Genomic DNA, 14,589 nt, shown 5'->3' on the forward strand with positions numbered 1-14,589 from the left:
ATGTGTCTGTGTATCATATGTACATCTGGGCTGTGGCTGTTCCTGTCCGTTGATCAAAGGCAGTTTTGAAATGACTGCCTAAGCTGTGTAACACTACACCTCGCCATGCAGAGATGTAACCTTTGATTCTTATTACAACTCTGGAGAATCAAAGAGTCATCAGAAACTATGTCTTCACGCTCTCCCTTTAGTTTGGTCTTTTTGTTAGCTCTTTCCGTCCGTCTTCCAACAGTTTGTCATTCTTTCTTCGTCAGTGAATGTAGGTAGAACTCACTGTGCTTGTCTTTTCCTCCGGTTTTCTCTTCTGCTCTACCTTTCCATCCGCTCCCCCTCCATCCCCTTGGCCTGTCACCTTCAGCAGAGACTGAGGCTGTCTCTGTGTTCCTCTAATCAGCATTGATACCCCTACTATTGATCAAGCTGATTACACAGCCTCCTGCTCGCTGATCAAAGAGATCTGTATGTGGTCCTGCACGTGGCTGGACCGTATGTGTGTGTGTGAATCTGAATGTCTATATGTGTGTGTGTGTGTGTGTGTGTGTGTGTGTGTGTGTGTGTGTGTGTGTGTGTGTAATTATCCAGCATGCATATATGTGAACCCTGAACTTTGCCTGTGCAGCTGTTATCAGCTGGTTCATCACACCGCTGGATCCCTCCCTATTAGCGGGACTCATGATTAGTTAGATTAGATTAATAGTTACATCACAGCACCTCAGGCTATCTGAGCTGAAGATCTCTGTCTTCTTGTTCTGGTCTTGCATCATCATCGGGCCAAGGGTTAGGGTGAGTCAAAAGCTGATTGTATGGAAACGGATCTCAAACACTATTAATCTCTATAAAAATGTTAACTGTAGTTACAACAAAATAAAGCGAGCCAGTTCTTTAAGGTAGACGTTTAGGTTGATAGATGAGGGAACTATTTAAAACACTGAGAATTGTTTCTGAATGCACTTGTGTAAATCATTTAATTCTGGTACTTGCAAATGCAGTTAAGCAGTTATCGGGTAGTATGGATATGATGTTTAAAAGTACCTCCCCAAACTAACTTGTTGCAGAATGGAAAAGCACTTTGTCAGAGATTGTCTGTATCATAATGAAGTAGCGCTTGACAATGCCCAGTGAGCAAAAAGTGGTCTAGATCATGTCTTTTAGATGTCATTTATGGACATCCAAGATGTCTAAAAGACGTCCTCTGGGGAGCCAGAATGAAAGTTTTTTATACGTCTTTTCTGGACGTTGTATAGACGTTTATATGTCGTTTGTCGACTAATTCCGGCTGTCTGTGGATGTCCAGATCATAGCCAGTATGAACGTCTATTCTCAACTAATTCTGGATGTCAGTGGATGTCTAGATTATAGCCTAACTGGACGTCTTTTCTCAACGTCATTTATCGACTAATTCTGGCTGTTAATGGATGTCCAGATCATGGCCTGGCCCGACGGACATGATATCAACCTGTTTTGGACGTCCACAGACGTTGCCTGCTCAGTGGGTGAGTGCGAACTGTAAATAGTAATTAGGAACATGTGTGAGAATAGAAAATTCAGCTCAAGCAGCCACTACTTTTTTTTACACAACAACAATAACTGCTGGACCAATGCTGACCAATCTGCCACAAAACTAGGAGAAGAAGAACCAATAATGTCCATTGATTAAGTCACTGGATCCACTCATCAGCGTGAAGTTCCACAAATAAGTTAAGGGGAAAAAAAAGGCTAAAGGAGAATAGATCAAAACACGCCTTGCGCTCTGAGCCAGAGTCAGGCAGCTAGACAGAAAATGTTTAAACTGCTTGAAATAGCAACATCATTTCTTTCATTATAAATCCTTTATTTGACTGACTATTTTACACTGGAGGTTTGGTCAGGTTCTTTAGGATGCCAAGTCTACTTACAGACAGGTGATACATTTAGAAACATGGAACTTTTTTATTTTCCTTAAATACGTCACCCCTCTGTTGAACTGCTATCTCAAAACCTAATTTAGGTTGTTTACAGCACAATAACATCTGATCGAATGTGATGGAAGTCAAATTATCATTTTGTCTGTATATTATATGCAACTTGCCAGAGCTATAAGGTACTGGAAAAGCTTGGAAATGCACTTTGAACGTGCTTGAAAAGTGCTTGAATTTACCATTGAAAATATGTACGGACCAAAAGTTTAAATTATAAATAATTACATAATAACTGAATTCAGTTTGAAGAATGAATCAGACATTTTTAAAAACTAGTGCATGCTTTGTATTCAAATAAATTAAAAAATATTGTTTTGCTTATAAATATCTCCTTGTATGCCTTTCTTACAAAAAAACACGTAATTTCACACATTTTCATTGAGCCCCAACATTTCTTTATGTGCTACTAAATTGTTCACCTTAGGAGCACATAAAGCCCCTTGGGCGAAAAGTTAATGTCAAGCCCCGTTCCCCCAAATGGAACACTGTATTCTTGGAAAATTAGCCCATTTCTCTTCACTTCCCACCTGTTGCTGCATTCTTGTTTAAAATATGTGAACTTGGTAGGTCAAAGTAATTAATAGCTACCTTTTTCGGCTCCAGCAGGAAGGATATTAGCTCATCACAGATAATAAGTAGTGGTGTATGTGTTGGCTAATAAGTAGAAAAATGCAAAAGATGTTTTTGAGGTAGACACATTGTCTTCATCACGCAGTTTGCTCACCAGAGAGCACTTAAGTAAAACTGTAAACTCTCCTACTTTGGACTTGTCTAAGAATACCAGTACCAATACACAAACATATTTTTTAAACTCATATCCTTGTTATTAGAATGTTGTCAATGTTGCTGTACATATTTGGAACTGGAAAAACAAGGAACTGGTGCCAGAACCTCAATAAAAAATGGAAAATATTTTATTAAAAGCAATCAAAAGCAGTCCCTAGTATACTGTTAGGGTGGTATGAATGCTGTGTAATTGATACCACCAACTAGGCTAAGACTAAGCAATAATATGAAGATATTTACTACTTCTGTCTGTTCTGTGTGTGGCTAAAAATACACTTAAAATTATGGTGTAAAGGAAGTGTTACTGAAGAAAATTCTAGGTTTCTATTATTATAATAAACTCCACCTTCTCTCCTCATGTCTTCTGTCCTTTATTCAAATCCCTGTCCTCCTCCTCCTCCTCCTAACTTTTGCTCTTCTCTTTACTTCCTCCTTCCCAGCTCCTCTTTTGTGCTCTCCCTCCCCCTTCCATCCCACCCCATCTTCAGCCTCCACCCCGATAACACCTGGGCTGTCTGCACAAAGCCTGTGTTTACCCTTGCATTCCCGCTCCGATAAACAGCGATAGGGCCCGATCGATACGGGCCATAAACGTCCCACAGCCACGTGACGCCCTCACACTCGGCTCTTATTAATGTAACAGTTGAGAGATTGGATCTGCATCGTCAAATAAATCAACACACACAAAAAAAGAGAAGCAGATGCACACATACACAGACCATCCATCTTCATGTCACGTCCACCTTTCAACCTCATCCACACACAAACACTCATACACAGCAACATACTGTACACACACTAAAGCAAGCAGACATACACGAACACGCACACAGACACACACCTCCCCCGTGCCTAAACAGTGCCATTATTTTCAGCTATAAATCACATTGAATGGCACATTGATTTTATCCTGCAGGGGCTGAAGCGAGGGAGGGGAGCTGGAGACACAGTTATTGCGTTTAATATTATCAATATTATCTCCCATATCATCTCAGACAGGGAGGCAGGTATCAGGAGGAGTCGACAGACACTTTTCTGCCAAATCCCCTCCTCCCTCTCCACCACCTTCCCTCCCCCCCATAGCGAGACAGTCTCCATCAATCTGATAAGCTGAACCTCCCCTGTCACACCTGCAGGGCAAAGTCACCCAACAATCTTGCCTCCTAACTTCTAAAACCCTCTATACATGTCTCTTTCTCTTCTTTCTGATTTTAATAATGCCTTTTGTGTTTTAAGTCTTTTCTTTACATATGTTCCTGGTCAACAAACGAGCTGCTAGAGTCTCTATGTTGGTCAGTTTGGTGGTACAGATAAAGCTCAGAGGAACTGGATAAAACCAAACCATGGAACTTCAAGTCTTTCACCTCACACACACCGACTACAGATGGCAGGACATTCAGCAATGCATTCATTCAGCCACAGTGCTGCTGCACACTGACAAGCACTTCGACAAACTTCACAGCCCATTACACAATCAGCGTAGTGACGCACATACTGTAGAGTAAGTAAGAAAATACATTTTGGGTCACCCAATAAGGGAGAAAGTTATTGTGCATCTATTCTGTCAAATGGGAATGAGACTGATGACTAAAACAAGCCTATTAGCAGTGCTGCTAATGGAGCTAAAATAGCCCAATATGTTTGTTTTTAACTTGCTGTACTGAGAAAGCTAAGAAAACAAATGACAACAGCACAACTGAAAGAAACGAATGGCAACTCTGAAGAGACACATACTTTTTTGCTCTCTGCTTGGGGGCCTTTTTAAATCATGATGTCACGATGGTACAGGCCCATGGCATCGTCCACTGGCCTAACCCTATTGGGCAGGGCCCCAGAATTTAGAACCTTACGCCTCCACACTACAGTTGTAAATAATTCATCTGGTGGTTACTTTTTTGATGTACCAATTTAAGGATTCCTCTATTTAAAAAAAGACTCCTAGAGCCCAAGGTGAACGTGATATAACATGTGACAGACACAGAGAGAGAGAGAGAGAGAGAGAGAGAGACAGAGACAGAGAAAGAGGGAGAGACAGAGAGAGAGGGAGAGAGAGACAAAGAGAGAGAGACAGAGAGAGACAGAGAGAGAGAGAGACAGAGACAGAGAAAGAGGGAGAGACAGAGAGAGAGAGGGAGAGAGAGACAAAGAGAGAGAGACAGAGAGAGACAGAGAGAGAGATAGAGAGAGAGAGAGACAAAGAGAGAGAGACAAAGAGAGAGAAAGGGAGATTACAACAAACGGTTAACGTTTTTTACACAAAGAAAGAAATATATATATAATATATATGTCTGATGTTTGTCAAATGAACAAGTAGGCCAAATAAATTGTTAAGAATGTGTTGTAGACAGTGTTTCTTAAAGTGACCACAAGGAACTTTCAGTTTTTGTTGATTCTGGCAGCCCCTTTTGACAAAAGCGGTACGACACCAGCGCCTGCTGTCGTAATGATATTTGCTAGCTTTGTTTTGGAAGCAAGTGACAAAGAGACTGCAGGATGGATCGCTGATATATGATATATGTGATCGGACCCAAGCACAGGCATTAATAATAACTATATAAAAATAGCAGTCTCTTTGCTGATGGTCTCGTTTGCTGTTACAGGTCATTTATAATCATCAGAGGAATGACGAGACTGTTTCGTAAACACTTCCAACAGTTCCACGTGACACAACAAGTTTCAAAGTCAAGCATTTTTTTTTACAGTGATGCCATGACAAATAGAACATTTGTACAAGAAAAGATACATCTTAATGTATTGTACTTAATGCCTGATTTACAATAAGGCACCAATGAGTTCAAATTTGTCGTAGCCGTCTCACAAAGTTGATTAAGTTTCTCCTCATGCAACATCTCTTAAAATCACAGTATTTGTATGGGAGCCTGGGATATCGCTGTTACATCCATGAATTTACACACATACACAGCAACCCACTTCTTGCAACAATTGTGTCAAGTAGATCACACTAACAGTTTTCTAATTTAAATATGAAAAGGTATGACAGCGCACACCTCAGAGAGAGAGACTTACATGGTCATTGTCACTGTAATTCAGGAGAGAATATGGCGCTTGGTTCCGCTGGAAAACATACTCATTACATTGAAGAAATCATTATTTGTGATTAAAATAATGGTTGGTATGTATTAGAGACCCCCACAGATGTGCGATTTTACTACTTTAATGGGAGCTCAGACCGGACCATATAGGAACCAGTGATGGAATGTAACTAAGTACATTTACTCAAGTACTGTACAATTTCATGATATCTTTACTTTTACTCATATGACTTTTGGGTATTATTAACACTGCATGAAACAAAGAAAAACTGAAAATGTTCACACTGGAAAGGCTGTAATAGCAATAGCAAATATTTGTTGCTCTTCATTGAGTCATTATTTTATCAGTTGCTCTGTTTAAAATTTTCTGTAAACTGACACATGGACCAATCAACTCATCATTTCAACACCACTGCAAACACTCAGTCCATCATGATGATACCAGAAGAGATTATGACCTCTGTCATTTGTCACTTCATGCATCACACACACTAATTCTATCCCCACTGATCAGATTCTAAAGGGAAAAAAAGTGTTGGTTTGCAAAAATCATTCTGATTGGTCCAAACGATTAGAGGTCAACAGGAGGTAACATACTCACTAATCAGCCCAGAAGGGGATTTTATCAGGTTTCCTGTGATGTAAGTATGATTGCCTTGTTATGAAAAAAAGGACCTTCACATGTTTGTGTGCATCGCTGCAACTGTCAAGAAATTCTGAGAAGACAGAGCAAAAAAATACACCACAACAGAGAGAGACGTACTCAACAGATGTTCGAGTCTTCCTCAATAAAGTTGTCTGTGTGTGCATGTGTGTGTCAATCCACTGTATCAGCATTAATACACTGGCTCTCTCTGTCAGTGGGTCCTGTTACTGGTAGAATGTGTTTTTCTTGCTAAAGTTATCAGACCGGTTATCGCCAGCGTCTGTCTGTGTGAGTGTGTGTGTGTGTGTGTGTCTCTCTCTCTCTTCCAGATGGTGGATAAGAGGCCTTGCCTTTATTAGCCAGAGCTGGCCAGATAAAGACCTGGTATTGATCCCAGGTTGAAAGAGCAGGTTCGTCAAACATGGCAGATTTACAGAGAACTGATAATGGCAGCGCTGGGCCACCGAGGAACCCGAGGAGAGGAGAGGGGAGAGGAAGGGAGAGGAGGGGAGGGGAGAGTAGGGGAGAGGAGAGGAGAGAGTAGAGGGAGAGTGATGCTGTTTTCCAGGGGGGGGGGGGTTGTTCAATGAAGACTCGGTCAGGAGGGCTGACTGGGTCGCAGTGACTTAAATTTGCTTTTTTTTCTGTATAAGTTGCCAAAGACAGTAACTACAACAACGCAATAGTGGAAGGCGACAAAGACATTGTGAGTTAAAGTTTTTTGCTCGAAATCAGGTCACATAATCATCAACTGCGGGAGCCACCAGGCTTTTGCTGCCGGGAACAGAAGCTGTTTTTCAGGCGGAAGTGTGACGAAGAGTCAGTAGGATAGGATGACGGCCATTTTTCCACATATAAATTATGTATTTTTTTCCTCATATAAGATGCTAAAGACACTAGCTGCTACAATATTACTTTTGTTTGGTTTTGCAACTTTGCTTTGTGGGTTGAAGTGTGGGACATTTCTTTGTTGTCAGACTGTGAATGTCATCAGACTGTCACAGTCCTGTCCCACGCTGCTGGCTTACCCTTAAACACATATGTCGTCTCGCCTCTGTTGTGGCTCTGTTACTACCTCCACTGGCGGATCAGAGGCGGAACAAAACTGTACCCCCATTCCGCCTCTGTAATTTTCACACAGACGGCGAGGACGAATATCAGCGCAAGATTCACGCCTTGAAAAGGCAGTGTGAATGGGGCTAGAGGGAGAGAGAGGAGTAAATCAACAGCGTGATGGGGAGGGGTGTGTCTGTGTGCTGGGGTGGTCAGTCTGCCTGAGTTTTCTCATCTTCTTCTTCTTATACAATCTAATACACACGTAACCTAGTCCTCACCTCAAGCACACACACCACACACACACAGTCACACACCCTCACACACACACACACACACACACACACACACACACACACACACACACACACACACACACACACACACACTATAGCTAATCTCTAATCTCGTCTCGATTAGCACCTGACAGAATTTCCATGGGTTTATCAAACCAAGCCAACCAACAGACTCTTATCACTTCCAGCCCCAAAATTTCACAAGAGCAGGAATTTTTGAGATTAAAAAAACACAGCTAGTGAAATCTTGAATAAGTCAAAAGAATATGACTGAAAACTCTGCTATCACACGGTACAAGGGGGAGGCTTGGGATAAGAGGTGCATGAGGGAGCAGATTCACTGGAGCCAAGATTGAACCCGCAGAATTTCTATTTCTTTTATTCCTTTAGACACAATGGAGATCAAAAGAGCGATACATGTGGAAGGCTGCAACCTCATAATGGCTCCTCAGTGTTTTTTAGGTGTCTCTGGGTAACGTTAAATATCTCCCGACTGATAACAGGAAGACATCAGTCGATGAAAGAAAGACTTCAAGTCTTGATGAGGAGATAAATCTGGTAATAACACTAGTAATACTGCCACATTCATTTAGCTAGAGGTGCTTAGTGTTGCATGTTGTCAGTGCATGGCTGCCATTATAATCACTGTGATAAAGTGTAATAAAACTAAAACAACAAAAAAAAGGGTGGAGAACCATTTTGACGTTTTCCCGATTTTTTTATAAAAGCGTGAGAGTGAGCAGATGTTACTGGGTCATATTTGGTCAGTTTACCCCCCAACCAAAAACATTTCTCATAGGGACCATTCCCCTGGTATAAGTAGTTCCAGTGAAAACTGTTCTCAGTAAAGATCTGTGGAGTATAAGTGCACAGAAAATTTAGAAAGGGATACAGCAAACAATCATTTATCATTTTCCTTGGGAAATGGCTGCTGCATGAAGCTTGGTGACACACTGTAGCTCTCATTAAATTAGCACAGTAAATTCAACTAAATGTATTTCTTCACTCTACTTCTGCATCAAGACTACAGACCATGCCACAAACAGAGATGAATGGTTAGTTGATTGATATAAAGAAAATAATAACTAGCGATAATTTTTCAATGATAATAATCAAAGTGAATTTGAAGTAAAATGCCAAAAACTCACTGGATCCTGCTCTGTTTTTTTTTTCATGGTAAACCAGTTATTTTTGGGTCTCGGACTATATGTCACACATTAGAAGAAAAGTAATGATGTGACATTTCATAGACCAAATGATGAATTGATTAATCAAGAGAATACTAGGTAGAATAATCAATAATTTAATGAATGGTTGGGAAATCACGTTTAGTGTAAAATGTAAAAGCTTTAAGTAGTGGAGTATCCCATTTCCCAGTCAGCAGTCACATTGTAGAAGTAGTTATCTTTTTTTGCTGAACCAGTTTTAAACAAATGCTGGATATTGCCAGTGGTAATTAATCAATTAATTCCAATTCAGAGGGTCCTGATTCGATTTGATTCGGTTAGGGATATTTCTACTATAAGGGTTTGCTTAGATATGAAAGAGATTCAGCAAGAACCAATGCTGTAAATTGTACAAGGAACCATTTAACCCAGAGCATTATTCAGAAATATTATATTGTTATGGAGTTAGCATCGATGCTAACAATGCTGTAGTCAAAGAACAAGAACCTAATGGCAGACATAGGCCTATATATTCCAACAAAGGAAAATATGGAAAAAAAACAGACTCTTCTTTTCGTTTGTGGCACTGGGATATAGATGTTTGAGTTTGTTAGGTGCACCCGAATGCACCATGAAGCCTTTTCCCTGCACTGTGTGTGAAAATACAACACAGACTGACAGCAGAGAGGACAGAAGCAGTGCAAACATTAATGACACCAAAATGCGGTGCAGACTCAGTGTAGTTTCTTATTACATGACTGTTTGGATAAATAAAGATAAAGCCCTTTAAGATTTACTTGCCAAACAAAAATCGACTTGCATTTGTTGTTTGGCGGGTTTTAATTTGAGACCGTGCAAAACACATCTACAGGAAAAGACATATTAAATATATTAAAACATCGACCTTCAGGAACAGACTGTAGGCCTACAACTATCCCTTATTTCGTTATTTAGATTCTTTTTCAAATTGATTTCTGTCTTTACATTTTCTGTTGGAGTTACATTTTTGACTCTAGGAATCTAAATCTAAATCTAAATACTAATTCTGGCATTCTTCCTCTTCTCACCTTCATTGTACAGTGGCGTGTATGGCAGGGGGCTGGAACTGTCACCTTCTGCTGAATCATCTGGGTCTGAGGCTCCTCCATCCTCTCCTGATAGGCTGAGGTTGTCCGGTGTGTTTTCCTCACCGCCGTCGAGATCGCCAAGGGAACCTGCAGGAGGAAGAGGTGTACTTATATCAGTAAGAGCTACTGTATTCTGCTACCTTGAGGATAACTTAGATTCCAATGACATATTAATAAAGAAAAAATAAAAAGGAAGAATATTTATATTTATAATGATTTTTATTGATATTATATTTATAATCGATTAATACATTTATTAAACAGTATTAGGAAAAACAGGGTTCATTAAAGTAGACAATAGCTGATTAGAGCCAAATGGCCTTTTTTTTGTTTAAATAAACCAACTTGATCAGGTGGTCTCAACACATCACACACATGAATACTAAGAGAATTGCCAAAAATCGGCCTCCATAAAGTACAGAAGTCTCAACGACTCTGTCTCTGACACCATCACAGAACAATATTACACTTCAGGTCTGCAGAAGGAGACGGATTTGAGTTTAATCATCTTCCTGTGGGCCTCGAGTCTAAACAGAGTGGTGCAGAGGAGGTGAAAAATAAAAGGAAGTGAGATTGTTAAACAAGCTACTTATGATTGTGTGCACTGTAGAAGGGAGGAAAATACCCTAAACACTCTGATCCATTTTTTAACTGGACTCATTCAAAAAAAGGTTTCAAGAATTGGACACGCTGAACGGTCTAATCCAGAAGATTAATAGCACGAAGCCAAGGGGGACCTTAAAGCCAAATTACAGTATACCTAAAATTGTAGCTAAAAGAGTGATTAGTGTAGGGCTGATCTGTATCAATTACAGTTTCGTAATCCCTGCTGACCATAGTAATTATACAGTACTTTTGATCTATTTTAGCCTGTTTGAAGATTACATCCCCAAAAAATGGAGTCAGTTAATATGGCTTTAATGTGACTTTTTAAATTGCTTCATTAATAACACTCCTATAAGATGAATACAGCAGGCTGCTTTAATGGTGCATTAAGAGCTCTGAATCTTGGAATACACTGTCATATTTACTGGCTGTTTTCTGTATCTAAAGAATGAGTTATAGTTATAAGTGTTTCATGGCTTGCTGATTATAAAAGGCACTTTCTATTATGTTCATCTAAATCGGATGACATCCTTCATTCTTAGTTCCTGGGAGGATACCATGATAGATTTATTAATTCAGGCTACCATTTCTTTTAAGAGGATTAGTGCTAGAGGGAAGCAGAAATGGTTAATATGGCACAGACCGCCGAGGGAGAAAACAACTCAAATACATAATAATGATGTATTGGAAAGTCAAGGAGGGTGGGCACATTGTTTTTAAATAACTAAATCAGAGTGAAATTGATACTGAGAGAAAAACAGTTTTCTTTCCCGCCTTTCACCCCCAATCCAGACAGGTTGTAAATTAATTTTCATTAGGTTGTGTTGAACGAACCGAGGGATTGTTTCGGAGCTAAAGCCGTGACTGGGGGCGTATATATTTACAATACTGGAACAAAAGGAGTCTATAATCTATACAAAGCACACAACAATACCCATAATAAAGAAGCTTGTAGAAAAAGGGAGAGGCAATTTTTCTAATTCTGTTAATTTCACTTCCAAAGCAATTAAAAGCAGGCAGAGATAATGCTGGGAAACAATCGTCGGCTGACAAAGTGTTTCTGTCTTTGTAAATGAAACATCTTTAGGCTAATTTCAACTTCCACGCCTGCATGGTTCACTCTAATTTCAGATAAAATTAACACAGCTAGATTTGGACCTTAACAAAAAAAAGAGCAGAGGAGAAGGAAACGATCGATCCTGTACACAATATTTTTAGAATGATGTCGCCTGAGCTTTGCTAGATCTAATTTTCTGTATCTATAAGGACATTTTCATACAATTAATTTTCCTTTAATCATAATTGTACAAAGGGACTTCTCTGTATAAAATTCCAATTATATTTCCTGTTTAAAATGTAAGTTTGAATTATGATTTCTTTCCTCATTACAGCTCTGGTTTAATGAATCAATCGCTGCATCACTGCTTTCAGACATCAAATGGTGCGGAAAAGTTTCAGCTCCACTTTCTCCCCTCTTTTATCCAAGGAGAAATATTCTCTCTTTCCACTTCTCTTCCTTTCGCGGATAGTTGGCAGAAAGGATAGCGGGGCCCATGTGATAAGTGCAGCACATTCTACTTCATTTACCAGTTTAAAAGTTAAAGCCTTATTAATTGTTACAGCGTGATATCCACAGGAAAATTGAACTGAACTTATTGAAGAGATGGAGAAATAATAAAAAGACATAGCCCGCATGTGTATCTCTGTAGGAGGGACATCAATTAAGTTGAGACTTATCCAACAGCACCACTGAACTTTCTAGGTTATGAACTAAAGGAGTATCTTGTCCATGAAAAAAGCCTAAAGCCCACATTTACTTTAATTTCTAAACTTCACGACTTACTTCACGGGCAAATAACACTTGAAATACTGAGAGATTAAATTCAGGAAATGCTTAACTTAAGTTCTTGGGCAGAGACGGATGTCTGTGATGGATTTTCTCTACAATACGCAAACCTTTATGGAGTCATTTATAGACAGAGAACACGTAAAAACACATCATCACAAATGTGTTGGTATGTTTTCAGTGACTTATTCTGTACCAGCACTGTGTGCAGGTTGTTCATTAAAGTAATGAAAAACATAATTTTGTGTTGTTTTTTCTTTTTGTTAGGGTATCGAAAAAAGGTATTGAGCATCATTGTTTTAGACTTGTATATATATACTTGTATATAATTTAAAATTCTGATATTGTGAAAACCTTAATATATAGATGATAGATGGCTGGCCTTGAAATAAAATTCAAGTCCATGTTGACTGAAGAAAACCTCCAGCACCCAGATGAGGCGAGACAGATGTGGAAGTACAGGACCACTTGAGCTCCAGCACAGAGACTGCAGCTGTCTGTCTTGGAGGCGCGAGGAGAGGCAGAACAAAGTGCTGCAGCTGATGAAGGCACCAAAGATACTGCTTTATTAACTCTCCGTCCACATCAAACCTGCAGCGAGCAGCTCGCTGATTAAACACAGAGACAACACACATCAAACCTGCATGCTCAACAAGCCTGATTAAACAGACGCAAGCCTTGCCGCTCTCACGCTAATAACCCGCCGCACAAAAAATATATTAGACCTGAAAGCGGGGGGGTGGGGGGTGGGCACTTGTATCAGAAAATCACAGACTTGTGAAGAGAAGCATTAAAAGAGGATATTTAGAGAAAGAAAGGAGGAGTGAATGGGAAGGAGAAGAGGATGTGCCAGCTCTCGAGAGAAACTAAGGTACCTGACACAGAGTCACGCATTGGAGAGGGACCACTTATTGATCAGAGTGAGGAGAATTACCCACCACTGAGGAAATACTTTTAATCAACTTTGCACTTTAAACATTTCTCCAGTGCTACATAGGCTCTTATCACAGCTTCATGGCCACCGTTCCCTACCATCAGCCCTCACACAATAAGAACCATCCACACAGCCCACGATATTGATCCATTATATTCAGCTTCAATAAAAATCAGCTTTTTCTCCTCAGCCTTTAGGATCTGGACCACACATTGATTACTCTGGGGATGACAAACTCACGCAAAGCAATAGATTTTTTCGACAGATCTGAAATCCCCGGGACTTATTGACTGTTCCACACATCTTCACATCTAATGTGATGATGATAAAGTTTCCAGATTGCAGTGGGGTGCGACAGGTGACACGTAATGGTTGTCTGTGTGAGGGTAAGGCTCAGCTTTTAAGGCCTGCAGGTTGATCAACCTCTGTCAATCATTTGCAACATCTGATGTTACAAAACTAATTTGTCTCAGTAAAACCTGCAATGTGAATCAAATCAGAACAGGAGTTACAAAATGGGGATTTGGTTGATATAGATACATATTATCCTCATAAAATCAAATGACAAATGGACATACAGTATGTTTCTATTGAAAATCTGAAACAACAAGGAGTAACTGTCATAATTCACTGAGGCATCTTTTGTTTTAAATCCCAGATTGAGCAGATCTACACAGGTCTATTTATTATTCTTAATATCACAGAAGCACACACTGTAACTAACCATTTTCATTGTGTCAATTTTCTTGATTTATCCCTAAATCATTTGTGGTAACAAATATAATAACCATCGTTAATGAATGGTAAATGTATAATTAATTAAACTTGAGTTAAAAGTTAATTCACTGTTGACAAACAAGTAAATGCTTTATAAACCATTTATTGAGCAATTGTAAAGATTTATAAACATCAGTTTCAACTTTTCTTAATAAATAACTCCTTGATAAATGAAGCATTTAATTGTTTGTGAACAGTGAATTAACTATTAACTCAAGTTTGATAAACTATACATTTACCATTTAATAATGATGGTCATCATAAAGTGTTACCCATTTGTCTATAAAGTGTCAGAAAATACTGAAACATACCCATTAGTTCCAGGACCACAAACATGACTC

General features: G+C 39.4%; 1 protein-coding gene across 2 annotated transcripts in view; it reads right to left on the bottom strand.

Annotated features, from left to right (window-relative positions):
• Nucleotides 1–14,589, bottom strand: part of zfpm1 (zinc finger protein, FOG family member 1) — a 122,378-nt gene that overhangs the window by 59,283 nt on the left and 48,506 nt on the right. For both annotated transcript variants that reach the window (XM_073471902.1, XM_073471901.1), the window contains exon 2: nt 10,026–10,172. In XM_073471902.1, coding sequence (XP_073328003.1) covers nt 10,026–10,172 — 147 coding nt within the window. The remainder of the gene's footprint in view (nt 1–10,025; nt 10,173–14,589) is intronic.

The sequence above is a fragment of the Pagrus major genome, chromosome 8 (genome assembly GCF_040436345.1).
Source record: "Pagrus major chromosome 8, Pma_NU_1.0".
Classification (NCBI taxonomy): domain Eukaryota; kingdom Metazoa; phylum Chordata; class Actinopteri; order Spariformes; family Sparidae; genus Pagrus; species Pagrus major.